The following is a 26,613-nucleotide window of genomic DNA, read 5'->3' as shown; positions in this document are numbered from 1 at the left end:
CGCGCTGAGCCGCCTGTCCCGCTGCCCGCTCCCCGCCGCCTGCGCGGGGCAGCGCCGGCACTGTGAGTGGGGGGCCCGGGGGTGGGGGGAGAGCCTCGTGTCCTTGGGGCTGCGCACGCCACGAGGGGGGTGTGCTCCAGACCCACGGGGAGGCGAGTCGGATTCTTTTGCGGGGCGATGTCTGGAGTTGGATCCGGATCCACGCTTGCTGACAGTCCCGGGGGGCTCTGCGGACCCACGCCGGGTTTTGTAGCTGGGTCTGGTCCCAGGGGGTTTGGTCCCGGTTCCACGAGGGATTTTACAGATGAGTTTGGTCACGGGGGAGTTTGGTCCCAGGGGGATTTGGTCCATGTTCCATGCCGCGTTTTGCACCTCCGCTTGTACCCGGTCGGAGCCTTGGGGTTCCGTTCCTGCTCCCAGGCCCACACGGGGTTTTGCCGCCCGATTTGCCCCCCTGGAAGGTTCACTCCCGCTCCTACTCCCGCTCCAACTGCCGCTTCCAGCTCCACGTAGAGTTTTGTAGCCCGTCAGCGCTCAGGTCCCGCCCAGGTGGGGGGGGGTCACCTCTGGTCTGGGTCCCACGTGAGGTTTTACAGCCCGACCCGCAGCCAAGTTTGGCACCCAGAGGTATTTAGTCCTGGTCCAGGAGCCAGGCAGGGATTTGTACCCTGTTTTGTGCCTGGGCCTGGCTCCAGGGGGGTTGCACCTGGTCCTGGTTCTGGTCTCAGTCTTACTGGGGCGTTGCAGCCCAGCTTGCGCATGGGTCCCACCCCAAGAGGGATGTGCACCTGTCCCTGTCTCACTGCCGTGGGGCATTTTGCACCCTGACCCCCGCCACAGTAGTGTTGGACCCACGAACTGGCCCAGACCCCAGCAGGGTTTGCCCCCCACCTGTAGCTGTTCCTGAGCTGGGGTGGCACCCGCACCTGGCTGGATGGGGCTGTGTGGTCCCCACAGGATGCCCTGGCCACACACCAGGGTGAGGAGCTGTGGGGCCAGGGGTGCACCCCTAACACCCTCCAGCTGCTCCCCAGATGCTGACAAGCGGATTAAGGTGGCCAACCCAGTGGTGGAGATGGACGGGGACGAGATGACAAGGATCATCTGGGCCTTCATCAAGGAGAAGGTGACGGGGTCCTGCCCTGGGAATGGGTGGGTGTGCCACAAGTGAAGCTGAGGAGGTTGTATGGGGAACAGGCGGTACCTGTGCTGGTCTGTGTCTGTCCCTCCCACCTCGTCCCTCTGTCCGCAGGAAGCAGGTGGTAAAATCAGCGCAGCCTCCGGAAGGCCTGGAAGTGAGAGGGTCCCAGGGAGGCGGGACTGTTCTGGGCGGGGAGGCCCATCCCACGCAAGGAGGCCCATCCCAGGCAGAGGGGATCATCCTGGCCGGGGGGGATGGTCCCTGGCAGGCAGCCAGGCTGTGCTGGGGTGGGTGCTGGGACTGGCTGTGCAAGGGTGCTGCTCCCCAGGCACCCCACATTGTCGCCCTGCTCTGATGCTCTCCCGGCCCCCCAGCTCATCCTGCCCAACGTGGATGTCCAGCTGAAGTACTTCGACCTGGGACTGCCACACCGGGACAAGACGGACGACCAAGTCACCATTGACTCGGCACTGGCCACCCAGAAGTACAGTGTGGCTGTCAAGTGTGCCACCATTACGCCCGACGAAGCCAGGGTGGAAGGTGGGCAGGGGTGAGGGGCCGAGCTCCCACTGCAGTGTGGGGTGCTGGCAGCTCCATGGAGTGCTGAGCCCCCTGTCTGTGTGCAGCCCCTCGGGGTCAGCAGTGCCTCCCCGTGCCAGCTCAGGTTTCCGGTGGGCTGGGGGATGCACCATGCTCAGCGCTGTGCCTCCCTCCCCATCCTGGGGGGCTTGTGGGTGCTGTGGGGACCCCACGGGCATGGGGCTGGGGGACAAACTGCCCCATGCCAGTCACAGTTCTGCGCTGGCTGTCCCACCCCTTGGCCAGCCCAGCACCTAGTCAGCCCACAGCACGGTGGAGTGGGGGCTGGCAGGGGCTGGGTTCTTCTGGGAGTCCTTGAGGGTCTCACCTCTGCATGTCCCACAGAGTTCAAGCTGAAGAAGATGTGGAAGAGCCCAAATGGCACCATTCGAAACATCCTGGGGGGGACGGTGTTCCGAGAGCCCATCATCTGCAAGAACATCCCCCGCCTGGTGCCCGGCTGGACCAAGCCCATCACCATCGGCCGCCATGCCCACGGCGACCAGGTGAGCCTGCTGCAGGGGCTGGCGGCGTGGGGATGTCCAGCAGCTCCTGTGGCCACTGCCTGACGCTCCGCCTGGCCCCCCACAGTACAAAGCCACTGACTTTGTGGTGAGCAAGTCTGGGACGTTCAAGATGGTCTTCACGCCGAAGGATGGCAGTGGGGCCAAGGAGTGGGAGGTGTTCAACTTCCCCGGAGGCGGCGTGGGCATGGGCATGTACAACACGGATGAGGTACCGGTGGGGCTGGAGGGGTCCCTGCGGGGCAGCGTGCCCTGCCACCCTGGGGAAGCTGCCGGGCGGGGGGTCAGGGTCCCAGGGGGTCTGTGCACTTCCCATGCAGTCCATCTCGGGCTTCGCGCACAGCTGCTTCCAGTACGCCATCCAGAAGAAGTGGCCACTCTACCTGAGCACCAAGAACACCATCCTCAAGGCCTATGACGGGCGCTTCAAGGACATCTTCCAGGAGATCTTTGATAAGTATGGACCTGGGGGGGCTTGGGCTGCTGTGGGGGGTTGCCCAGGAGGGGCTGGCAGCAGGACCCACCTGGGGTGGACACAGCTGACCCCCAGCCTGGGCTCCCAGGCACTACAAGACTGAGTTTGACAAGCTGAAGATCTGGTACGAGCACCGGCTCATTGACGACATGGTCGCCCAGATGCTGAAATCCTCTGGCGGCTTCGTCTGGGCCTGCAAGAACTACGACGGGGATGTCCAGTCAGACATCCTGGCCCAAGGTGGGGCAGTAGGAGAGGACAGGTGGGGTGGGCTATGTGTGCTCACCCTCACAGAGCCGCCCTGACCCCTGTCTTGCTGTAGGGTTTGGCTCCCTGGGGTTGATGACCTCTGTCCTGGTGTGTCCGGATGGGAAGACCATCGAGGCTGAGGCTGCCCATGGCACTGTCACCCGCCACTACCGGGAGCACCAGAAGGTGGGTGTGCTGTGCCGGCAGGACCTGCCTGTGCCAGGCCCACAGTGTGGTGGCCACACCAGACAACTGACCGCTCTCTCCACACAGGGACGACCCACCAGCACCAACCCCATTGCCAGCATCTTCGCCTGGACGCGTGGCCTGGAGCACCGGGGCAAGCTGGACAGTAACCCCGACCTCATCAAGTGAGCAGGGTGGGGTGGGGGTCCCTGGGGTGAGGGTCCCTGCCAGCAGCTGCCCCAGGCACAGCTGTGGCAGGGTCTGGTGCTGGCTGTGCTGGAGCTGCGGCGCTGCCACCCCCAGGTTTGCACAGACGCTGGAGAAGGTCTGTGTGGACACCGTGGAGGGCGGAACGATGACGAAGGATCTCGCCGGCTGCATCCATGGCCTCGCCAAGTATGGGTGACTCTGGGGGTGGAGCAGGGGGGAGGCAGCCGTCTGCACCAGGGCAACGTGGCTGCATGGGTGACCACAAGGGCGGGCTGTCCCCGCAGGGCAGCCACAAGGGCAGGCTGGCCCTGCACAGTGGCCACAGCCAGCTGCTGGGCTCTGGAAAGTCCCTGGGGACTTGGGGTGTCTATTCACAGCTGGTGGGGTTGGACAAGGGTCACATCTCACAACTCAGGGCCGTGCTGCCTGTGAGGGGAAGGTGGGCAGGGATCCCCTCCCCAACCCCTCTCTGTCCCCACAGTGTGAAGCTGAATGAGCACTTTGTGAACACCACAGACTTCCTCGACGCCATCAAGAACAACTTGGACAAGGCCCTGGGCAAGAAGTAGGGGGCAGGGGGCCCCTGCTGTTCCCAGGATGGATAGAGCAGGGAGGGGCCCAGTGCCACCCCCAGCTCCCTGACACTCCTCAGGAACAGATGAATCATTTTTATAAGCAGTTTTCTTATGAGTGTTTTTAAAGCCTTTGTAGCAGGAGTTGTAGGGCTGGGGGGGGGGGGGGGTCTGTCCTGAACTGATTCATGTATTCCATAACTCTGTGGTGCCATTAAACACCTCCCCAGCCATGGCACATCATAGTAGCACAGCTCTGCAGTGTGGGCATGGGGGGCACAGGGAGTACCAGACCCCTCAGCTCAGCCTTGCCAGCCTGGAAGGCCGTGTGCCCAGCATTTTGGCACTGGCCTGAGGTAGCGTGTGGGGGTCCACACTGGCTAGGGGCACAGCCCTGCCATGCTGAGGAGAGGTCTGGGCTGGCCAAGGCTGTGGCCATCTCCATCCTGCCCCCAGGCTGGATGATGTTGCAGGGGAGGAGGGGAATGGCAAGGGTGGTAGGCACACTGCCTTGTGGGGAGGCTGAGTGAGGCCACCTCCAGAGCCAGCCCAGGGCTTCTGGGGATGGGGCACATGGTGCCCAGCCCCAGGGAGCACAGCCAAGGGCACAAAGTGGGTGGGGGGTCAGCACAGGGGTCCCAAACCCTGTGCTCTGGCTGGACCCCAGGTCCTGATGTCTACCAGGACCCTCTCCAGCTCTGGGCACACTTGGGGGAAATGATGGGGGTGCTGCCAACCCCAATCCCACGCAGCAGGGAGGGTGTGGAGCCCAGATAGCAGTCCTGGACCCAGCATTGCCCCAGCTGCTTCCTCCCTAATCCCTGGGCATGGAGGAGACAAACCCCCACCTCTGGCCAAGTGAGAACCTTTTCCTGAACCCTAGAGCAGCTGAGGGGCAAGGAGGGGGTGCCAGTTTGTTCTCAGGCCCCTGCAGACCCCCGGCTCCCGGCACAGACCACACAGCTTACACGGGTTTACAAAGCACATTGGTTGAAGGGAACTGAACTCGGTGAAAAGATAAATCCAACCACGCGGCACATCTGAAAAAAATAAATTACTTTCAAAATACCATCATTTGCTGGGGCTGGGCTGGGTTTGCCTCCCCTGGATATGCCGCTGGCTGCAGCTTTGGACCCCGAGCTGTGGGCACTGACTGCGCCCTGAGCTTCTATGAAAATACTCTGTTCTGTGCCCCAGAGCCTGGCACAGGGAGCCCCAGGGCGAGCAGGAGGGCACACCCACCTCCTCCCGCAGACAGGGGCTTCTGCCCCCTGGGGAGCCCGGGGGGAGCTCCAGCGCACCCGAGGGGGGACCCAGGAGGTAGAATAGTTAGTGATGCTCATCATCTTGCCCCACTGTGGCCCCTTCCACCCTTACCCATTCAGTGATTTTCTGGGTTGTGCCTCCCCTGCCCGCAGTTTCAAGTCACCGGGCGCGGGGCGCGGGCAGGGGGGCAGCAGCAGAGCCACGGCAGGTCCGGCAAAGGCTTCTGGACATCCCTGTGTTCTCCAACCCCAGCAGGAGCACCACCTCCAGTTCTAGGGGGTCTGGCTGGATGCCGCAGCCCCTCTCACCCTGCCAAGCCCCCACAGCCCTGCCAGCCCCGGCTACAACATGTTGTAGTACGCCATCTCCTTCATGGCCTGCTCGGCCAGCGCGTGCTCGTCCGGGGGGTTGCCCACTGCCCCGTAGCTGTAAGAGTTCTCCTCCTCAAAGTCGTCCATCTCCTGCTGCCCATCCAGCTCAGCGTGGTCGGGCCCGGCCAGCTCCATCATGGCATCTAGGAGTCAGCACAGGGACACGCGGTGACAGACCTGTGGGGAGGGCTGGGCCAGCAGCTCCCCCCTCCCTGGGTTTGGAGCCCAAAGCTCCCTGGGAGCCCTAGCCCTGCTCAATCCAGGCCACTCGTGGGGGCAGCCCTTGGGTGAGGAGACATGAACTTGCCACAGCTGCCACGACACAGCCCAGCTCCCGGAGCCACTGGCACTGCTGGGGGCAGCCACAGTGCCCAGTCCGCACTGGGGACCCACCTTGGCTGTCCAGGCTGATGTCCATCACCCCATGCTTGACCTTCATGTGCCGGCTGAGGTTGCCCTTCAGGTTGAACTTGCTGGAGCAGTAGGGACACTTGAAGGGCTTGCTGCCAGCGTGCAGGTGCATGTGCCCCAGCAGGTTGTACATGCGGTTGAAGGACTTCCCACAGACCTGCCAGCAGCATGCCCATGGTCAGCCGGGGCTCCCCAGCACGGGGGGGCACCCCCAGAGCTGCCAAGGGCTCTGCAGAGCAGACCTTGCCCCAAAGGTTCCCCATGGCTCCCTCCAAGAGTAAAGGGGCTGCTGCCCCCCTGGGGTCCCTTGTGGCTCCTGCCACATGCCCTCCTCCCCCTCTGTGTGGGGGGCTTGGGGATGCAGTTCTGGCGATGGGAGCTCCAGAGCATCCAACACTGATCAGAGAGAGGCAGTGGTTGTCCTTCCATCAGCAGCACTGCTCCCACCACAGCTTGGAGCAGATATTCCATGCCGAAGCAAGCAGGGGAGGCATCACAAATCTGCTTCCAGTGCCCAACAGCTCAGCCTGGCCAGATTCCCAGGGGCACTGCACAAAAGGACCATTCTCCCCCTCCCTGGCTCTGCCAGCCCCCCAGTCCCGCCGGTACCTTGCACTTGAACGGCTTCACAGGCGAGTGCACGATCATGTGGGTCTTGAGCGTCTGCTTCTGCACAAAGGTCTTGAAGCAGATGTGGCACTGGTAGGGGCGGACACTGGTGTGGATCAGCATGTGCCGCTTCATGTTGGCCTGGAGCGTGAACTCCCGCCCGCACACCTCGCACTTGAACTCCTTCACACCCTGCCAGGGGTGGGAGAGCTGTGGACAGGGGCTTGACAAGACCCCCAGGTGCCGGGGGCACATGGGCAGTGCCGGGAATGGAGCGGGGACACCACGGGTGAGGGATGGGCTCCTTGTGCTGAGAGCATGGCCCAGCCTGAGCCCAGCAGCATGCGGGGGCTGTGGGTGGGGGCTGGACAGGCTCTGTCCCAGCTCTGGTCTGTGGCTCAGCCCCATGAAAGAATCCCTGGAAAAGGGCAAATCCCCACTTACAGCCCACCCAGAGGGCCTGTGGCAACTCCTGGCCAGGGTCCCCCCGGGTCACCCTGCAGTAGATCTGAAACTCCCTCCCCAAGGATGGGAATACACAGAAGGACAGAGGCTGGGTCCCAGGGACCCCAGCAACACCAGCCACAGGTGCCACTGCCCACTCACCACCCATCTCCTCCCAGGCCTGGCCAGGGCTGCGGGACACTGGGACACCCCTCTCCCCCAGCACCCGCATCTGGAGCACGACAAGGGCAGCACCCCTGGGGATCCCCAGGTCCTACCTTGTGCGTGAGCGAGTGCTGCTTGAGGTGGTGGATCTGGCTGAACTCCATCCCACACTCTGTGCAGACAAAGGGCCGGACGTTCTGGTGCTTCAGCATGTGGTTCTGCAGCTGGCTGCGGTAGTGGAAGGATTTGCTGCACTCCAGGCACTGGTAGAGCGTGGGGCCCTGGTGTGTGGCCAGGTGCCGCTTCAGCTGGGTGAGCGTGGAGAAGTCCAGCCCGCACTCCACGCACACGTGGCAGCGCCCACTCTCGTGCTTCACCTCGTGCGCCTTCAGCTCGCTGGGGTAGGCAAAGCCACGGCCACAGAAGCGGCAGCTGTAGGGCTTGATGTCAGTGTGCAGCAGCATGTGCCGCTTCAGGTGGCTGGTCTGGGTGAAAGCTTTGCTGCACACCCCGCACTTGTGGGGCCGCGTGCCCTGGTGGGTCAGCAGGTGGGTCTGCAGGTGGCTGGGCTGCTTGAACAGCTTGTTGCAGTGTGGGCAGGAGTGGGGCTTGATGCCATTGTGGCCCAGGATGTGGGTCACCAGGTTGTACTTGGAGGTGTAGGACTTCTCGCACATGCGGCACTGCCAGCGCTTCTGGCGGTCCCCGGCCTCCACCAGGTAGGAGTCGTCGATCTGCACGTTGATGTCCAGCCGGTCCAGCTGCGCCTTCCTGCTGCGCTCGCTGGTGCCACCGGCCACCTCTGCCTCCAGCTCCCCTGGCTCCTGCCAGCCACAGCCCTGCTCGCTCTTCACCTGCTCGGGGTCCCCCGGCACGGGGGCCTCCACCTCACCAGGGGACGGGGCGCCCGCCTCGAACGTGCCTGTGGTCCGCAGGGCCCCCGCGGGGCCCCCGTCTGGGTCGCTGCCCCCGCGGCGCCGCTCGGTGCCCTCCAGCTCCCGGTGCCGCCGCAGGTGCCGCAGGCGCCGGGGCTTCCTGCTGAAGGTGCCCAGGTCAATCATCTTCATGGCACCGCTATGGACTGCTGGCTCCTGGCTGGGCTCTGGGGGCTGGGGTGGGTGGCCTCGCTGCCTCTCGCCTTCCTCGTCCCCAGGGACAGACGTGTCGTACGACGTTTCTGCCTCCACCTCTGCCTTCTCACTCTTGACCTTGGGCACCAGCCTCACGGGTGGCCGCTTCCTCCTCCGGGCGTGCTTCTCCAGGGAGAACTCTGCTTCCAGGGTGTCCTCATCCTGCCCATCCCCGGGCACCTGCTCCTCGCCCTCGGGCTCCCCAGGCTCTGCTGCGGTGTTGTCCGGCAGCTCCCCGGCCAGCCCCGGGAAGAAGCCGGTGGGGGTGATGGTGGCCCCAAGCAGTTCATTATCGGACACCAGGCCCAGGACTGCAGCCTGTGCCAGGGACAGCACCACCACTGCATCTGTCTGCGTCCCGCACTCGCTGAACCGATTCATCTCTCGCCACTGGCCTACGCCGTCATGGCTGGGGAGGGAGAGACACGGCCGTGAGCCCCAGCACCCCACACACAGACACTGTGCTGTGAGGGGTTCATTCCAGCCATCACCGCTTTCCTTAGCACCATCCCCAGTGAACCCCAGACCAAAGTGGGTGATGCCAGTGCGGGTGCCCAGCACCACATGTCCTCTCTGGCCAGGCTATCAGTCACCGAGGCTGGGGTCTGGCTCCTTGCACGCCCTCAAGCTCCTTGCAGTGACTCCCAGGGACAGGTGCCCACACAATCTGGGGACCAATCACAGCTGAGTGGGGCTCTGTGCTCTGGCAGAAGTGAGCAGGAGCAGCAGCAGCACAGTAAGCATGAGGGATGGAGCCCAGACCCACTGGGACCACCAGGACATGGTCAGCCCGCCCAGCAGCAGGCAAGAGGCTCGCTGGGCTCAGCACTGGTGCCTGGCACACTCACCCCAGGGGTGCCAGCACCACCACAGCATGGTGGGCAGCACAGGGCCCACAGGGTCCCCCGACCCCCCTCAGCAGTCAGCAAGGACAGGCAGGGTTGTGCCTGGAGAGCTGCTGCTTCCTCCCACTGAAGAGCATTCTCCTAAATACAATTATTTCTGCAGCTACAACAAAGAGAAATTCTGTGGGGGAGGTAAAACAGGGATAAAACTCTGAGCCAGATCCTGTCGCAGTCCCAGGAGGACCTGCCCGGCGTGAGGGAATCCTGGGATGAACAGCTCTGGAGTGGGGAAACCCTGCTGTGCCCAGATATCATCCCCACAGCCAGGTCAGCTGCAGGGACACGGAGTGTGGCCAGGGACATCAGCCTCTCCACTGCAAGCAGCTGTCTGCTCCTGTCAGTCCCTTCATGGCCCTGGGAGATGCCCACCTGAACAGCAGCCACAGCGCACAGGATGGGATGGGGAAGGGGATGGGATGGGGAAGGGGATGGGATGATGATGAGGAAGGAGAAAAACCAGGGAGAGAACAGGAAGAGACAGAGAAAGGGAGCGACGCCAACGGCGGGGGTCTGCTGCCCATGGACACCCAGGGTATGGGGTCCCTCCTCAGTCCCCTCTTGTCTTCTGGGCCACCATGGCACCGGCACTGGGCATAGCACCAGTGACTCTCGGCCCAGGGTCAGACACACCCCATGAGAGGACCCTGCCCAGGCCTGAGCTGCCAGGGGGATACTGGGGGGAGGTGGGAGGAAGGTCTCAGCCAAGCACCTCTGTCTGCCCGGGCACCCTGGAGAGACAGCGGGCAGGGATCAGGGGCGGGGGGCAGGAATGGAGGGGAGGGGCGGCTTCGGGCTGCAGGGAGGAGATGGAGAGGAAGAGGAGGGGGGGGAGGATGAGGGCGGAGGCAGCGAAACAAAGCAAGGAGGGGGGGAGGGCGGTGGCAGGAAGAAGAGGAGGGGTGGGAGGAAGAAGAGGGAGCAGCCAGGGAGAGCCGGCATGCACAGTACAGCCCCGGGGCCCCACCCCGCCAGACGGGACCCCCTTTCCCGTGGGGCTCCATGGGGGACCTGCACTGCCCATTGCAGGCAGGGGAGAAGGGAGATGGGAGAGGGGTCCCAGCTGCTCTCCCCATGCCCCCGGCACGGTAGAGGGACACTGGGCTCCCAGCACAGTGCCAGGTCTTTGTCCCCCAAAATGAGCACCACGAGATGAGGGAGCTGCAAGACTGACACACTCACATGTCCCACAGACCAGTACCAGGGGGTCTTACCACCCCAAGCCAGGGGCTTTTAGGGGAAAGTAAATGCGGATTCTTTCCACAGGGGATGAGCTTTGCTTCTCAGCGGGAAAACCAGAGCCTTGTGCTGCACAAACCTCATGCACTTGTCTGCATTGGACACAGGAGCCCTGGGACACGGGATAGAAGCTCTGCTGTTCGAGGCCACAGCGCTCCAGAGCTGCAGCTGCACAAACACCACACGGGGAAGCGGGAACAGGGCAGAGGCAGCTGTTTCACTTCCCGCTCTCACTTCCCTGTTCATGCCTCGGGACTTGCCGAGCCGGCTGGAAACACCGTTTCCCAATACACTGGCAAGTGAGGTGGGGTCACATACTTCAGCTCCCCCAGGAAACCCTCAAGGCTCCATAGTGCAGAGCACTGCTGGCACCTCTGTGCTTCAAGGGAGCTACTTCCAGCCTTGCTCAAGCTGCTAAAAGAGAAGTGCTGTGTCCACTGCTGTGACAGAGCACAGTCCTGTCCTGCCATGGCCGGTCCCCCTAGAACAGTCGGTTCAGTGAAGCAGGACGATGCCTGGGGCTGGAGCATGCAGAGCTCCTGGACACTGCACAGACTCCTGTCCCAGTGCTGACCCCAGCAGTGACGTGAGCAACTTCTCCAGCTCCTCTTCCTCCCCAGCCCAGACCTCCAGACCCTTCCTGGGGCTGGACCTGCAGGCTTTCACCCACTGAACTTGGGGTCCCTGCCCAGTGCCACCACTGGGAACCAAACCCTCCTCCAGGCTTAATAACTTTTAGTTTTCAAGTCCAGCCCTTTGGTCCAGGCTCAGGTCCCTCCAGGTCATTTCCCAACGCAGACCCTTGCCCATCCATCCCTTTCCCACATGGGGGTCACACAGATACACTTGCCAGAGTCCCCTCCACCAGTGGTGAGTGCTGAGCTCTCAGTCCCCTCGTCCTCCTGTCCTGGCCGCCGCTCTCCGCTCTCTGACACCACAGGACAGATGCTCCCTGGACCAGCAGCAGTGGCTGCTGTCCCTGATCATTTGGGGTTGTGAAATTTGGGTTTCTTTCACCATGTCTCCTCCCACTGTGAGGTTTAGTCTCAGTGCAATCTCCTCTCTCCTCCCATCTTTCCCAACACATCTGGGAAGAGCCGTGTTCTGCCCTGGCACATCTGTAGTCCCTGCCCTCCCTGACTCTGGCTGCCCCCCTCAGAGCCTCTACCAGCTCCTCACTCACCTCCCAGTCAGTTAGGGTTTTTTCATGGCTTTCACTTCCTTGCGTTAGTTTATTTTCCTCCCTTGCTGCATCATCAACCCCCCAAATATTCACCCAGGTCCCTCTGGCAGCAGAGTCTGCCCAACAGGCTCCTTACCCCAGCACATTCCTTGCTGGATTCCAGATTCTCCAGCCACCAGACTAAGAGTTGTCTGTCCCTGGACACTTTTCCCTTCCCTTTGCTGTTTTACTTCCCTCAGTTTCACCCACCTGCCCCATCACCTGTGCCACTGTCCCATCCAGCCCCTCTGCCAGCACTACTGCTCCAGAGATGAGACCCTGATAAATCCTAAACTGAGCAGCCTAAAACCATTACATCCGGTCCATGGAAGCCTCACCTGTGCACCCACAGGTTTACCTGCAACACCTGAGACCCATCAGGTCCCCAACAGGGTACCCTGAGCTAAAGGACCACCCACTCCCATGGAGCTGTTCCCTGGGAGCAGCTCTGGGAGGAACCATGGCCCTGGCTGCCCCTGACAACCTCCACTGAGGCATTAGTGACTAAAGATCCCTGTTTTCTACCTGGCTCCATTCCCTGCCTCCCCCACCAGCCCAGAGGCCAGCAGCACTCACCTCCTCACTCAGCCATTCCGGCAGGGAAGGGAGTCCCAGGTACCCAAAATACAAAGGATTTGGGGAATTTACCTCTCACAGCTGTCCCAAGAAGCAGTAACCCCCACCAGTGATGCAGAAGCCCTCCCTGCTGCCACTGCTTCCTCTTATCTCAGCTCCATCAGGGTAAGCACAGGCACTGCAGCAGGTGCCAGAGCCCAGCTGGTACCAGCAGCAGCTTATCCCACCTGGCTCCCTGCAAGGGCTCATGGGCTGCCTGACAAACCCGGGGTCATGTGAGGAGGACGTTTGGGGCTTGTTCCTGGCTGTCCCCTTCGCAGGACCCCCATTGTGGGACAGGTATTGCAGGACCCCTTTGCAGGAATCCTCACTACAGCAGCCCCTTCGCAGGAATCCTTTGTGGGAACCCCATCACAGGTCCCCCATGTGGGATCCTTTGCAGGACCCATTGTGGGGACCCCAGTGCAGGACATCCTTTGCAGGATTCCTATTTCAGGTGCCCTGTGTGGGACTCCCATTTCAGGACCCTTTGCAGAACTCCCATTACAAGACCCTCTGCAGGACCCCTCTGCAGACCCCCTGCTGCTGGTGCCTGGGGGTCCTGGGAGGTTCCCAGGGGGCAGATGCAGCAGTGCAAGCCCCAGGTGAAGCTCCTGGGGCACTGGGGTTGAGCCCCAGCCAAAGTGGGGCTCAGGGTGAGGAGGGACCCTGGGCATGGGGGGGTCTCCTTGGGGGAGGGGGCGCTAAAACTTTTCAACACTTTTTACCAGAAAATAGCTGATCTGATATTTGTGAGAAAACCTTTGATTTTATTTTCCTTCCTTTCTCAAAAGCAGCTTTCATTTAAATTTAATAAAGGGGAAAGCAGGCTTTCATCTTGCCTGTGGATTTCACATAAAGCTGCTCAAACCCCCACAATTCCAAACAGAATAATGTTGTTTTCCTGAAAATCACAACAACTAAAATTATTCCTAAACCCAACCCAGCGTGTCTGTCCTGCACCAGCCTGAGGATTTGGGGTTCACCTTGGCTTCACCGCCCAGCCCTGGCTCTGTGCTGGTGGCATGTGCAGAGCAGCTCTGGCTGCCATGGCAGATGTGACACCAGCACTTCTCGCCCCAGAACTGACCCCCAGCACAGAGGAACTGCTGTAAAAACGAGTCAAAGCTCAGTGAAACGGGCAGGAGCTGTGCAGGGCCAGGCACTGCTGCCACTGAAAGCAAACACATGTTTAAATTCAGTTGGTGTGTCCAGACAGATACAGTCAAACTACATTTTAAAAGGAACACTTTTGTTTTAAGGAAAGCTTCTCTAGAAAAAAAGAAACCTCTACTGACTGCCAGAGGATCAGGGAGCAGTGGACGCGACATCACGTGTGTCACTGAAGGGGTTCTGGGTGGAGGAAGCATCATCTTTAGAGGCTTTGGCTTCACAAAACAAGGGACATAACCTGGGATTTGCAGTGGGATGTTGATAATGTTTCTAGTAAGAGCAGGTGGAAAACTAAGTGAGGCAAAGTGAGGACCTGGGGTCCATGGGACAGATGAAAGCTTGGGGAGGAGTGGCCCCATGTTGTCAGAGCATGTCAAACCCTCCACAGCCACTCCACGGGGGCTTCCTCTGAACATATTCCATGGAACTGGAGGATTCCCACCCAGACCACTCGCGTCCATCAGTCAGAAGCAAATATTTACCCCTTCAAAGCCACCTGGTTATTGGCAAACTCTGACTGAGAGGGAAAAGGGAATGGCTTTCAAATAACCAGAGGTTACTGGTGCTGCAGAACAAAGGTGTGTGGAGCATGAAGCTGCCTGGTTCCCCCATCACCAGCCAGGGATGTGGGATCCACCCACGGGAGCTGGGGTGAGAGGGTCAGGCTGGGGGCAGCAGCAGGTGCTGTGGTTGCTCACTGTAGAGGGACAGAGCTGCCATCCCAAATGCTCTTCCCAGCACAAAGACTCCCATGCTGAGCTGGGACGTCCCTTTCCTGCTTCCCATTCTGCTAGGAATCCATTTTTTTCTCCTTCTCAGACTGAGACTCCATCTCTCTGCTCCTCCATCCATCCAGCCTCCATCCCTCTTTTCCTCCAGCTTTCGCTCCTCCAGCCCTCCAGCCTCCAATTCTCCATCCCTCACTCCTCCATTCCTCTGTTCCTCTGCTCTTTCATCCCTCCACCCCTCCCTCCTGCGAACCTCCATCCCTCTGCTCCTCAATCCCTTGTTCCCCACCCCCAGCATCCTCTGCTCCTCCATCCCTCCATTGCTCCCTCATTCTTCTCGTTTCCCTGGCAACACCCATCTCGAGCTGAGATCTGTCCCCTCTCTCCCTCTTATCTTTCTCCTCTCTCTTTCATCTCTCTCCTAATCTCCCTCTCCATTTCGAACCTCTGTCCTTTGCTTCCCTTTCTCTCTCTCTCCCTTTTCATCTCCTCTGATGCCTTCTCTATCTCAGGTTTACAATTATTTGAATCTCACTTTAAATAAATGATCTATTTAATTAACCACTGGGCCCTGGCCCCACTCCTGCCCAGCACGGGACCCCCGCCTGCACCACGAAGTGCCCCTTGGCTGAGGACAACAGAGTGACTATGCCATGCCACCCCTCCTCCAGCTCCTGTCCGACAGCAGGGAGCAGAATTCAGGATCAGGCACCCAGACCCTGCCAGCTGCCTGCACCCTTCCACCACATCCTGCCCTGGAGGGCAGGCAAGGGGTCCCTGCTTAGCGGGGTCACTGCACCCCCCAGAGCCGCGGTTTTAAGACAGAGGAGCACCCCAGGCATGCCCTGCACCTCCTCCACTGCAGGACACGGCTGCTGAGACCCAGCCTCCAGCCCCCTCTTGTTCAGACCAGGCTTTTCCCAAAAAAAGTTGGGCCAGGTGATCCTTGAGGTCCCTCCAAACCTGGGATTCCATGACTCTCTGATCCTAACACAGCCAGCACAGAAGCTGGTGGCTCCTGTGCCATAGATCAGCCTCAATGTCTATGTCCTTTCAAAACAACCAGAGGAGACTAAAATTCACGGGGAAAAGTTGTTTCCTGAAACCCAGAGTCCTGCCTGCATCTGTTTGGTCATGGGGGGGATGGAAAGATGGATGGAGGACAGGCTGCTCCAGGCTCTGGGGCTGGTGGGAAGAAGCAAGGAGGCTGGCTCTGGCTCAGGGTCACTTCCAGGGGACCCCTGTGTTGTGGCACAGCCAGGAGCCCAGAAGAGCAAGTCCATGGCCACCAGTGCTGTCCCTGCTCCAGGGAGGTCTCCTTGGGGAACTGCGGCTCAGGATGGGCCGAGCCAGAGCAAACGCTGGAGCCAGGGAGTGGAAAACCTGCACTCCATGAGCAGCCAAAAGTGCATCAAAACTGCACCAAAGCTGCACCAAAACCACACCAAAGCCACTGAGGGTTCATGCCTGGAGCGGCACCCAGGCTGGGAACATTCTGGGAGGAGGATTCTCCTCGCCCCCACCACTGCCTTCCTGAAGAGCTCCTGTTGCTGTGCCACATGGCACAACAACATCTCCTCTCCATCAGACCAAACCCATCCTGCTTCAGCCCTGATTTTCCAGCCCTTTTGCCCTCACAGCCTTTCCCAGAATGCAGTGCTGGGCTGCCAGGACAACTGTGACAGCAAGCCGAGCTGCTGGTAGCACCTGGAGCAGTGATGTGGGGACCAGCCTCATGCTGCTGAGTGAGGGGTTTCCTTAGACCCATGGAATCACTGTGGCTTTAAGGACATGGATGAGACCCTTCCTGCCATTCCTCTGTGGAAAGGAGCAAACCTCAGCCCCCTGTGTCCCTCAGACCCGAGTGCAGGGAGTGTCCATGGGCAATGTCCACCCCGGGCACCCAGCACCGTTCTGTCCTGGCACATCCCACGTTTCCCCATGGGCTCCTTGTGTGAGCCCCTTGTTCCCCTCTGGAACAAACACGGCCTCTCCATCCCCATCCATGTGCTGTGCAGGTACGTGCTGCAGTGGAAGCTCCAGGATCTGCCTTTAGAGCTTAAGGTCACATCATCCCTAAAAATGCTGCCACCCAGGAGCCCCAGCAGCAGGAAGAGCCTTTAAATCAGGTAACTGGTGTGGGGTGAGCTGAGGGAGAGGGGCTGCTCTTGTTTGGACCCCCTCTTGGCAGCAGGAGCACCCACAGCCCAGCCAAGGCAGCACCGACCTCTGACCCCCCTGGTGCTTTGGGGGCTTTGTCAGCAGTTGGGGACCAGCAGTGTGTGTGGCACAGCGAGGAGCAGGGAGGACTCCCAGCCCTGCTGCTGTCCCAGCCTGGCTTCAAAGGCTTCACATAGAACCCTCGCTCTGCCTTGGAAAACAATTTTTGCTTTTAAGTGAAATAAACAGGGAAAGAAAAGACTTTCAAGTTCCTCCTTGCTGCAACGGCTTCTCCCCGGCACAGTTCCTTTCCTCTCCGAAAATAGCCAAGCTATTCAAAAGAGATGCAAGAAGAAAAAAGGAACTGAATAGAGGAAAAGGGAAAGAAAAAATGGAGCCCCAAGGGGGTGGAGAAAAACAGAATGAAAAGACAGCAAAAGTAAAGAAAAGGGATGAAAAATAAAGGAGGGGGAAGAGAGAGACAGACAGAGGAGCTTTGAAAAGAAAGAATGCTGCCAGCCTGAATACAGGGAGCAGGAAAAAAGGGCCCTGAAAAGAAAGAGCCGGCTGGAATGACCTCTCATTCAGGGCTGTGCCAATCACCACCGCGATGGAAATCCTTTCTTCTTCCCTGCATTCTCTCTCTTTCCAGCGGGGGCAGAGGGAAGAGGAAGAAAAGGGAGTTAATTCTCAGCATAGCAGAAAATAAATCTGCTCTTTGCGAAGTCCCTGAAAGGCGCTGAGGCGCTGACAAACCTGCTCCCAGCACTCACACATGCAGATGGGGACAGAAAGGAAACGGGACTGAGCGGTGCTGGGCAGGACTGTCTTCACCACCTCCTCATCCCTCTGGAAAACCAGGGAGTAAACACCCAGAGGAAACAAATCTGCAGGAAAAAGTGTGGGTTCATGTCAACACCCAAACCTTGCAGGGAGAGATGAGGGATGGCTGTGGCAGATGCAAAACTGGGGGCCTGGTCCTGGGCTGAGCCCTGCAGGGAGCGCGGGGAGAAATCCCAAATCCCCCAGTGCAAATCCCAAAGCCCCCAGTGCCCACCCCTGCCCAGAGAGGGCCAACAGGGCTTTTACTGGGGTCTGCAAGCCCCAGCACCACCCCAGCTGTGGGTGGGAGCCACAGGGGCAGGGAGTGATGTCCTGAGCTCATGTGGGATCGCTCCTGCTCGGCACTGCTCACACTCAGCACCCCTTGGAGCCGGGGTTAATCACAAACTGCCGGGACCTCAGGGCAGAGCCATAAACATGGCCAGAGGTCCCAGGAGACAACACACAGGAGCTCAGGCACCCTGGTGTGTGTGAGGCAGCTGGCTGCAAAGGGGAAAACCAACACGGAAGAGTACAAATGGGAGATGTGTGTCACCTTGAAGGGAACAGGGGCTGCCTGGTGGGATGTGAAACAGCTGCTCGTATGTGAGGACTGAGGGAAGATCCCCACAGAGGGAAGGGTCTCACTTAAGTCTCACTTTCAAGAGCATTGCTGCTCTTATCCTTGGGAACAATTTTAGTCCAGTTTTGATACTGCCATGTGTGGAGCCTGTCCATGCTGCAGGACAGTGGCTCCTAGGCCTGACTGTCCCTGTCTCCCTGGGCTCTGTCTTGCACTGGGCTGCGAGGATGGAGTAACAGGGACACAGTTATTTAATTAACCACTGGCCCAGATCCAGTCATGGCACCAGGGATGTCCAACTAGAGTTAAAGGCCAGGAAGAAGGTGAACACCTCGGACTGCACGTGAGTCTGCAGATAGATTCAATCTTCCCATGTGCCAAGCACCAGGACACACCTCCGTGCCCCCGCACCCCTGCAGACATTACCCCTCACACCATGACCCCTGCAGACATTACCCCTCACACTATGACCTGTGCAGACATTACCCCTCACACTATGACCTGTGCAGACATTACCCCTCACACTATGACCCCTGCAGACATTACCCCTCACACTATGACCTGTGCAGACATTACCTCTCACACTATGAGCCGTGCAGACATTACCCATCACACTATGACCTGTGCAGACATTACCCCTCACACTATGACCAGTGCAGACATTACCCCTCACACTATGACCTGTGCAGACATTACCCCTCACACTATGACCCATGCAGACATTACCCCTCACACCATGACCGCCGGCCCCGAGGCCAACAGGGGCAGGAATCTCAGCACAGCCCAGCATGGGCACGCTCAGCTCCCCACTGCTCTCCTACAGCTTGTCCTGAGCAGGGGCAAGGGAGTCCCAGAGCCTCGCAGGGCTGGGGGCTGCCTGCTCGCCTCAGGGATGCTGTGCCCACCTGTGGCCAGGCATTGCTGAGCTCTGCCACCAGCACTACATCTGCTGTCTCCACTGCCAGGCCGGCTAATAAGTTAATCATAATCAAGGGGTTTTAATTTCAGTGTGATAATTAATACTCAACTGGATAATCTTCCATGTGTAAATCTTCCAGTCCTGCAGCCGCTCCCAGCAGAGTTGGCTCCAGCAGCCGGGCAGGGGCTGTGCTGGGGACAGGCGAGGGGACACTTCATGCTGAGTCTGCTCTCCCAACTCCAGATTTTGAGGCTGTTTTGCCTCCCAGAACGTCCCTGAGCACAACGCCAGTGACTGCGGCTTGCCTTGGCAAAGGGAGAGGTCCCGGTGAGCCTGTGCATGGCAAAGCACAGCTGAAACAGCATGGGAGACACTGACCTCCAGCTCCATGGCTTGGGAATCACCTCCAGCACAGGGACCCTGCTGCGGAACTCAGCCCACACAGCCCAGTCCCAAACACAGACAGTGCCCAGCCCAGAGCTGAAGGAGGAGTGGTAATCGGAGCTTTCCACTGTGGGCAGGCAGAGGTACAGGCAGGAACTGGGGAGCACTGGACCCCTTTCACCCGCACCAGGCACTGGACCAGATCTCCCAGAATGTCCCACTCCCAATCTTCTGATAACAAGGCTCTTGGACATGTCACACTATTTCAGGAACTAACCAGCTGCACAGCTGCCAACACCACTTCTGCTTTCAAATCCCCCAGGTGGGAAACATTTCGGATCCTTTTCTGCGCAGCTGAGCAGGTCAGGGATGAGTGTTTGGGAGGCTGGGTCGGACAGAATAGAGCAGGAGGCACCAAGCAAAGGTTCTCACTGGGGGCAGTTTATGAATTCCCAGCTCAGGACTGACCCAAGGGAGTGACTGTGCTGAGCCAGATGTGGAAGACACAGTATTCCTGTATGTCCCAAAGCCAGCTGTTCTCCCCCAGTCCCCACAGCCCCAGCCTGCCTGTATGGCCAATGTCTTTGAGATCCATGGCTGAGATCCAGCAGAGTACCCTGCTGCTTTTCCCAGGGGGAAGGCAGAGGTGTCTGCTGGGGCTGCTGCGCTGGCTGCACAGTGCTGCCGGGTCACAGGGCCAGGGCAGGACACGACTCCGCTCCCAGCACACGTGTCCGTGTGTGTTACCACGCCCTGGGAGCTCCCGCCACACTCCCAACTCTGGGCAGAGGGATTTTACACAGAAACACACATATTTATCTTTTGAAATGGACTTCAAAGGACAGAGTCTGGCACCACTGTCCGGAGTGTGTCACACCAGCTGGACTGTTGGCAAGGACACAGCCCAGCACGGCAGGAGCTGTGCCCAGGGAGCGATGCCCAGGGCCCTGCAGCTCATTGCTGCCCCTCTCCTGAAAATGGAGCCAGTTTCGGGTGAATCTGGGCCAGGGGCTGCCAGGGGCACTGGGGGATGGATCACCTGCCCAGCTAGGGCTCATCAGACAATACGGGGAGATGCAGTGGGCAACTCCTGGCTGTGAGCGGGAGGGTGGGGATATCTGCACTATTTACTCATCCTAATTAATATTTCCCAAGGTCTCAGGGAGGCTGGGCTGTCTCTGCCTTGCCCTGGCTAGCCCTGAGGTCTGTGCCACCCTCCGTCCCTGTTTTCATCCCAGTCTGCACAATCCCTGTACTTTGTGCCCTTTCTTATCTCAGCCAGAAAGTCCTACAAACACACACAATATTCAGCTGTTGAAATAATTTCTTTCTATGTGTCTCTCGTTGATAATCACAAAACCAAAGCAGACCACTGGAGCCCCCATAAATCAGGGCTCGCTCTCCCCAGGTGATGGCCCAGTCAGGCTCTGCCGGCGCATGTGGAGCAGCCGAGGCGTGGATGGGAATGGATGAGGAGGGATTCAGCACAGAGGAGACTCAGCGCTCTGATGGAGGAGACTTGTCCAGCTCTGCCTACAGTTCTACCTCTGAGAAAGTGTTTTTTCTCCAGAGGGCACCCCTGGCCTGGGTCAGAGCTCCTCCAAATGGCAGTATTAGCCCCCAATGAGCTGGTGTCCCCCAAGCTATGGGGACACATGAGGCAGGGCTGGAATCATGGAATCATTAAGGTTGGAAAAGTCCTCTAAGACCATTGAGTCCAACTGTTCCCCAGCACTGCCAAGGCCACCACTAACCCACATCCCCAAAGTGCCACATCCACACAGCTTTTGAACACTTGTGGGGCTGGTGATTTTGTGCACAGTGAGCACAGAATGGTCATGGCGATGACAAACTGATGGCTCTGGAGAGAAGCCAAGGGCAGAGCCAGGAGGGCAGGAATGGCACAGCCAGCTCAATAAATGAACAAAGACTGGATTGGCAAGGAGTAGGAAGGGGTTTGAGTTGGGAGTTTACAGTGCCCAGATGGCAGAGGGGTCAGGACTTGAGAGTGGAAAATCCTCTGTGAGGAGAGAAAGCCTCACAATCCTTGTGGATTGGCTGGGAAGGGGAGCAGCTCCTGGGAAAATTCATCCTTACTGCAACAACTCTTCCCAACAGCAGCCACCAGCCAGGTCAGTCCTGGGCACCCCTGATCTGTCTGGCTGGTCCAGGATGTCCCTGATCTGCCCAGCCATGTGCAGTATCTCCCAGGAAGGTTGGGACGAGCAGGGCTGGGCTACCCTGGGAATTCTGTGATTTCAAAGGTCCTTTCCAACCAAAACGATTCCATGGTTCCAAGGGGAGAGAGAAGTTCTCCCCTGAGAGTAGCCCAACATGGGTTGGACAAAGGGTTCATCAAGGGAAACCTCACAACCCATTCTCCAGCTTGCTCCTGGATTCCCAGGATTCCTGGATTCCCTGAGCCCACAGGCACCGAGACACCCCCAACTCCCAGTTTAACCCCCCACAGCCAGGGGCTGCTGTGCAGGGTTGTGGGGAGGGCCCCAGGATGGTGGGTGTGAGAACAGACTGGAGGTGAGGGAAGGGAACACCAGCCAGGGAGTATGTCAGAGTTAAACACATGAAAGCAAAAGCAGGGGAGGGACAGAGCTGGTTAAACTGGGATAACATGGCGAGGGACGGGATGTCAGAAGAGAGGCAGAGAGGGGAGAATGGCCTGACCCCACAGAGAATGGGTATGAGACAATGCTGCTGCCGAGAAACAGGAAAGATAAATTTAGAGGCAGCGGTGAATGCTCTTCCTCCGGCGGCTCTGCCTGTCCTTCCTCCCCCTCCTCTCCCTCACCGGGCCACCCACCAGCACAGGCAGGACACGGGCTCCAGCCTGGCAGGGCTCTGCTGGCCAGAGAGGAACCACAGCCCTGCCATGGGACCATCTGTACAGCAAAGACTCCGGAAAAAGCAGAAGCAGCCCCCTCACCATCCCATCCCGGCGCCGTTCGCGGCTCCCACCTGCAACCCCCAGGAAATTCCCGTTCCCGGCCGCAGCTCCCACGCTGCCCAGCACAGTGTGTCGGGGTGCACAGTGCATAGGCAGGAACACAGGTCCCCCTGGATGAGATGTGGAAATAAAACAATGAGCACGTCCGTGTGCTGCTTCCTCCTCCCAGCCTGCTCTTCCCGAATGGACGTGGCGAGACATCGCCCAGAATGGCCTGGCTGGGTTTGCCCTCTGCCAAGACCAAGGCTGTGTTGGTGTCTGGAGAAGAGAAGGCTCCAGGGAGACCTGAGAGCCCCTTCCAGTGCCTAAAGGGGCTCCAGGAGAGCTGGAGAGAGACTTTGGACAAGGGCCTGGAGGGACAGGACAAGGGGGAATGTCTTCCCACTGCCAGAGGGCAGGGATAGATGGGATAGTGGGAAGGAATTCTTCTCCATGTGGGTGGGGAGGCCTTGGCACAGGTTACCCAGAGAAACTGTGGTTGCCTCATTTCTGGAAGTGTTCAAGGCCAGGTTGGATGGCCAACCTGGTCTTAAAGCTCAGGGGCTGCAAGAGGTACCTTGTCCTGCCACAGCTCCCTGCTCTGCACAGCCATGGTGCTCCCCAGCACCCCCGTCATCCCTGGGCTATCCTCGGATCCAATCTGGAGAAGATTCTTGCGAACTTTCTTCAAGTTTATCTTTGCCCTGTACAACAGAACACTTGGGCACTTCTTTACTAAAAACTGCGACATTTTGCAGGGAACATTGACCACACACTCCGAGAACCAGGAGGTGACAGCACAGGGACCCTGTGGAGCCACCTGCTTCACCACTAGTTTCATGCAGGTGCTGACATGTTGTTCCTGTTAATTTGTGGTAGAAACACTTGACTGTCATTCAAATGACAGAGGGACAGCTATGACGGAAGGTCAGGAAAAGTAAAAATTATGTTTCTCTCCCTTAATTTAAAGTTTTGGAAAGAAAGTTCATGACTGCTTGTTCTCTCAGTGAGGAGAGCCCTGTTCCTCTGTCGAAGCTGGGTGAGTGGAGTGGCAGCCTCCCTGGTGTCAAAATACAGACCCCCCAAAAAAAGAAATACAGACCCTCCTCCATGGCTCACCCCAGCAGGAGCACCTCCTTCCAGGCTGACATCTCACATTTCACTTGCTTTGGATAGAAGCTGGGATTTAGGGAAAGCTATGCTAGGCAGGGGCTGTGCCGGAGCCTCTCCCACCCCACCCCACTGCACCCACAGCTGCTTGCCAGGACAAGGGAGTGAGAGAAGGAAGGTGTTCACAGGGATGAGAAGGAAAATGTGGGACAGAGGGACAAAGGGAAAACATTTGTCACCGATCACAGTCCCTGTCCCCAAGGTCAAGCCCTGCAAGAAGAGCTTAGCAGGGACCATGACTCATCCAGAGGGCTCTGGTCATAGGCAGCAAAAAGGATGGGACTGCGGCACTGCTGGCACATCCCATCCCAGCCATCCCACAGCGTTCTTCCAGTCCTCCCAGCACACCCCATCCCAGCCATCCTGCAGTGTTCTTCCAGTCCTCCCAGCACATCCCATCCCAGCCATCCCGCAGCGTTCTTCCAGTCCTCCCAGCACATCCCATCCCAGCCATCCCGCAGCGTTCTTCCAGTCCTCCCAGCACACCCCATCCCAGCCATCCCACAGCGTTCTTCCAGTCCTCCCAGCACACCCCATCCCAGCCATCCCACAGCGTTCTTCCAGTCCTCCCAGCACACCCCATCCCAGCCATCCCGCAGCGTTCTTCCTGCCCCACTGTGCCACCTCCATGGCACGTGTGCCCTGAGCAGGTGTTTGGGCCATTCCAGATGCTGCCACCTGTGCCTGGGCAGGTGAGCTCTGCAGGTCAGGGATGTGATGGGGCTTGGGAAACTAAAGCTGGGAGTGGATGGCGGAGGGAAGAGGCAGCAGTGGCAAAAAATTTGGCAGGAAGCCCCCAACCTGTCAGGGCAGCACTTGGCTCCCTGTCATCCCCTCACTGGCCCTGGCCTGGCAGACCCCAGGGATGTGCCCAGAGACAGGGCTCTGGGAGAGGCTGAGCTGGACCTGACTTCTCCACAAGGAATAACTAAAATAAAGGAGTGCAGGCAGCCCCTCTCCCATAGGATGTGACGCTGGCATGTTCCTGGCAGACAAACCCACTACTTCGCCGATTCCTCATCATTCTCAGATGTGGAGCAGAGCAGGACAGGGCCTGTGCTCATCCCTCTCCACACCATGATTTCCAAACTGGTTGAAAAATTAAAACAGCCCAATAAAACCATCTGAAATAAACCCTTTCTCAGGGATTAAACCAAACCCAAAATGTCAGCATGATGAGCCGTGACCCAGCACCACAGGAGATGTTCCACTCCTGCTGCTGCAGAGCCCCACGTCCAACCCTCCGAGTCACCCCCCAAGTTTGGGTGGGAATGTGTCCTGGGGTGTAGCAGAGCTTCAGCTCCCGTTTCTCATCTTGGAGAAATACAGTGTGACCCATAAAGAGGGCACTGATGGAAGGAAGGCTGCTCGCAGAAGAGGAGCTGGGCCCAGCTGAGGGGGATGTGACTGGCTCCACAGCTGCTGCTGCAGTGAGGACACTGTCACCTGGGGTGGGAGCAGGGGATGGTAACAGCCCAGCCAGTGCTGCCCCAGCTGCTGTTCTCCATGGCCAGCCAGAGGTTGGGCATCCCCTGGGGCTCCGGAGGGAATGCTGAGGCCAGTTCCCCCCTGTAACTCTTGGGGGTCCCCGGGGAGAACTGTGCTTGGACTGTCCCTCCAAACCAAGCTGTGTTTGTTCAGTCCTGTGGCTGGCCCTGATCGCCCACACGATCCAGCTGCACCATGCAGGAGCCGCTCGGATCCACGGCTTGGCAGGGCCGGTTCAAACCTGGGATACAGGAGCAGCCGAGGCGAGGCTGGGAACATGGTGTGGGGAGTGGAGCTGTGGTGTGGGGTGCAGGATCATGGTGTGGGGTGCGGGAGCACAGTGTGGGGTGAGCGAGCCCGGTCTGGGGTGCAGGAGCACATTGTGGGATGTTTGAGGCTGACAGAGCTGCTGGCTTTGGACCTGGGGGGAGGCTTCAGGCCCTGGACCCAGGGAGGCTCTGTAGCTGGGGGAGGGGGGTCAGGCTCCCTGTCCCGATGCGGGTCAGGCTTGGACTGCTCCCATCCCCTCCCATCACCCCCCTCCTCTGCCTACATGGCGGGTCACAAGGAAACTCCTAATGCTTGATGGATTAATTAATTATAACTAATTTATCTGCCGCACTCGGTTGATGACCAGAGGGCTTGCAGGCAGCTCCCTGCGGTCCCTCGCCAGGGCACAGCACACAAAGCCCCCCAGCCCCCACGCAGCTCCCACGGAGCATCGGGGGGTCCCACACTGGGAAATCCTGGGGCGCTCCAGGGAGGGAGGTGAAGCGGGACCTGCCTGGTATGGGACTGCACTTCACCCCTGCGGGGCACTTTGCCTCTGTGAACACGGGAGGCCCTTCTCGGGCCCCCCACCGCTGGCTAGTCCGTGAAACTGTCCCCAAACTTCGGGCGCGGCCCGCGGGGACCACCCGGCTGCCGCCCTGACCCCCCAAACCCCAGGGTGCTGCCCGACCCCGACCCCCCGAGCATCTCTCCCACGCGCGATTCCGCCGCGAGGTCCCCACCGCGCTGCTCACCCCCTCCCGCAACAGGTCAGGCCCCCCCTCCGCGCCCTCCCCGCAACTTTCCCGGAGGAGAAAGTTTGCGAGCAGCCACGGGGAAAGTTCTCGGGGGGGGCTTTCATGTGGAGGGGCGGCCCCACGCGCGGAGCGAGGAACCCCCTCGTCCTCCCCGCTCCTCCCGGTACCTCCCGCCGCCATCGCTCTCGTCTCCGTCGCGCGGGGGAGGAAGGCGGCCACATCCCGGTGTCCCCGCTGTTGTACCCCCGCTGTTGTCCCCCTCGTTAGGGGAGTTTAAGGGCCACGGGGTGGTCCGGTGAAGACTCACCGGCGGCTCCACGGGGCGGCGGCGGCGGCGGCGGCTCCGGGCCCGGCGCTGGGTGCGCAGGAAGGAAGAAGGAGGGAATGAGGCAGGGCTGACGTGAAGGGATGCAAAGCAGCTCCTCCTAACTCGCCCGCCCTTCATCTTCCTCCCCCTCCTCAACTTGCCCGACCACCGCGAACGCCCCCCCGTGCAGCAGCATCCTCCACCGGAGCCGGGGCCGCCCTCGGTACCAGTTTGGGGGGACAAAGCCAGGGGGAACGGTGGTGGGGGTGGTCGATGGGGACCCCCATGCCCTAACCCTAACCCCTCCAGCACCCCAGGGATCATTTTCTACTTCCCCCTTCTTTTCTTTTTGGGAGGTTTTCACCCATAGAGTGATAGCGGGAGCAGGGAACGCCCTTCCCAAGGGACTCCTATCCTGGTTGGGCATCGCTCTCCTTTGCTGTGATGGTGGGAAAGATCATGTACACCCCAAAAAGCTTGTAGGGTTGATGGTAAGGACCTCCTTCCCTCCAAAAATGGGATTAATGGAATTGGGGATGTTACAGGAATTGCAGGGTTTTGGGGGGGGGTGCTGTTCACCCCCACAAGGAGGTGGAGGGA

The 26,613-nt window shown here is 59.5% G+C and overlaps 2 protein-coding genes and 1 long non-coding RNA gene across 4 annotated transcripts; 2 read left to right on the top strand and 1 right to left on the bottom strand.

Annotated features, from left to right (window-relative positions):
* IDH2 (isocitrate dehydrogenase (NADP(+)) 2, mitochondrial) lies at nucleotides 1–4,174 on the top strand. 2 transcript variants are annotated; one of them, XM_027666728.1, is made up of 11 exons: nucleotides 1–62; nucleotides 1,035–1,126; nucleotides 1,516–1,681; nucleotides 2,066–2,226; nucleotides 2,312–2,455; nucleotides 2,565–2,701; nucleotides 2,808–2,959; nucleotides 3,042–3,154; nucleotides 3,242–3,339; nucleotides 3,458–3,550; nucleotides 3,846–4,174. In XM_027666728.1, the coding sequence occupies exons 2-11, from the start codon at nucleotides 1,076–1,078 to the stop codon at nucleotides 3,931–3,933; spliced, it is 1,203 nt and encodes a 400-aa protein (XP_027522529.1). In that variant the 5' UTR covers nucleotides 1–62; nucleotides 1,035–1,075; the 3' UTR covers nucleotides 3,934–4,174. The 2 variants fall into 2 exon arrangements, with proteins under 2 accessions (XP_027522529.1, XP_027522528.1); XM_027666727.1 differs by lacking the exon at nucleotides 1–62 and having other exon boundaries at nucleotides 953–1,126.
* LOC113958464 lies at nucleotides 136–14,907 on the top strand. The gene is made up of 3 exons (XR_003531522.1): nucleotides 136–559; nucleotides 13,762–13,766; nucleotides 14,897–14,907. It is a non-coding gene; the product is annotated as an uncharacterized LOC113958464 (long non-coding RNA).
* On the bottom strand, nucleotides 4,906–25,937 carry ZNF710 (zinc finger protein 710). Its single transcript, XM_027666717.1, is given in 6 exon segments — nucleotides 4,906–5,716; nucleotides 5,967–6,141; nucleotides 6,594–6,785; nucleotides 7,316–8,741; nucleotides 25,704–25,805; nucleotides 25,807–25,937. Coding segments are annotated over 6 exon segments (2,148 nt in total). The 5' UTR covers nucleotides 25,887–25,937; the 3' UTR covers nucleotides 4,906–5,543.
* Between the last annotated feature and the right edge of the window lie 676 nt (nucleotides 25,938–26,613).

This window comes from Corapipo altera, unplaced genomic scaffold (genome assembly GCF_003945725.1).
Source record: "Corapipo altera isolate COAL_440 unplaced genomic scaffold, ASM394572v1 349, whole genome shotgun sequence".
In the NCBI taxonomy this organism is placed as follows: domain Eukaryota; kingdom Metazoa; phylum Chordata; class Aves; order Passeriformes; family Pipridae; genus Corapipo; species Corapipo altera.
Note: the sequence above shows the minus strand (reverse complement) of the source record. Positions and strands in the feature narration are given on the sequence as shown.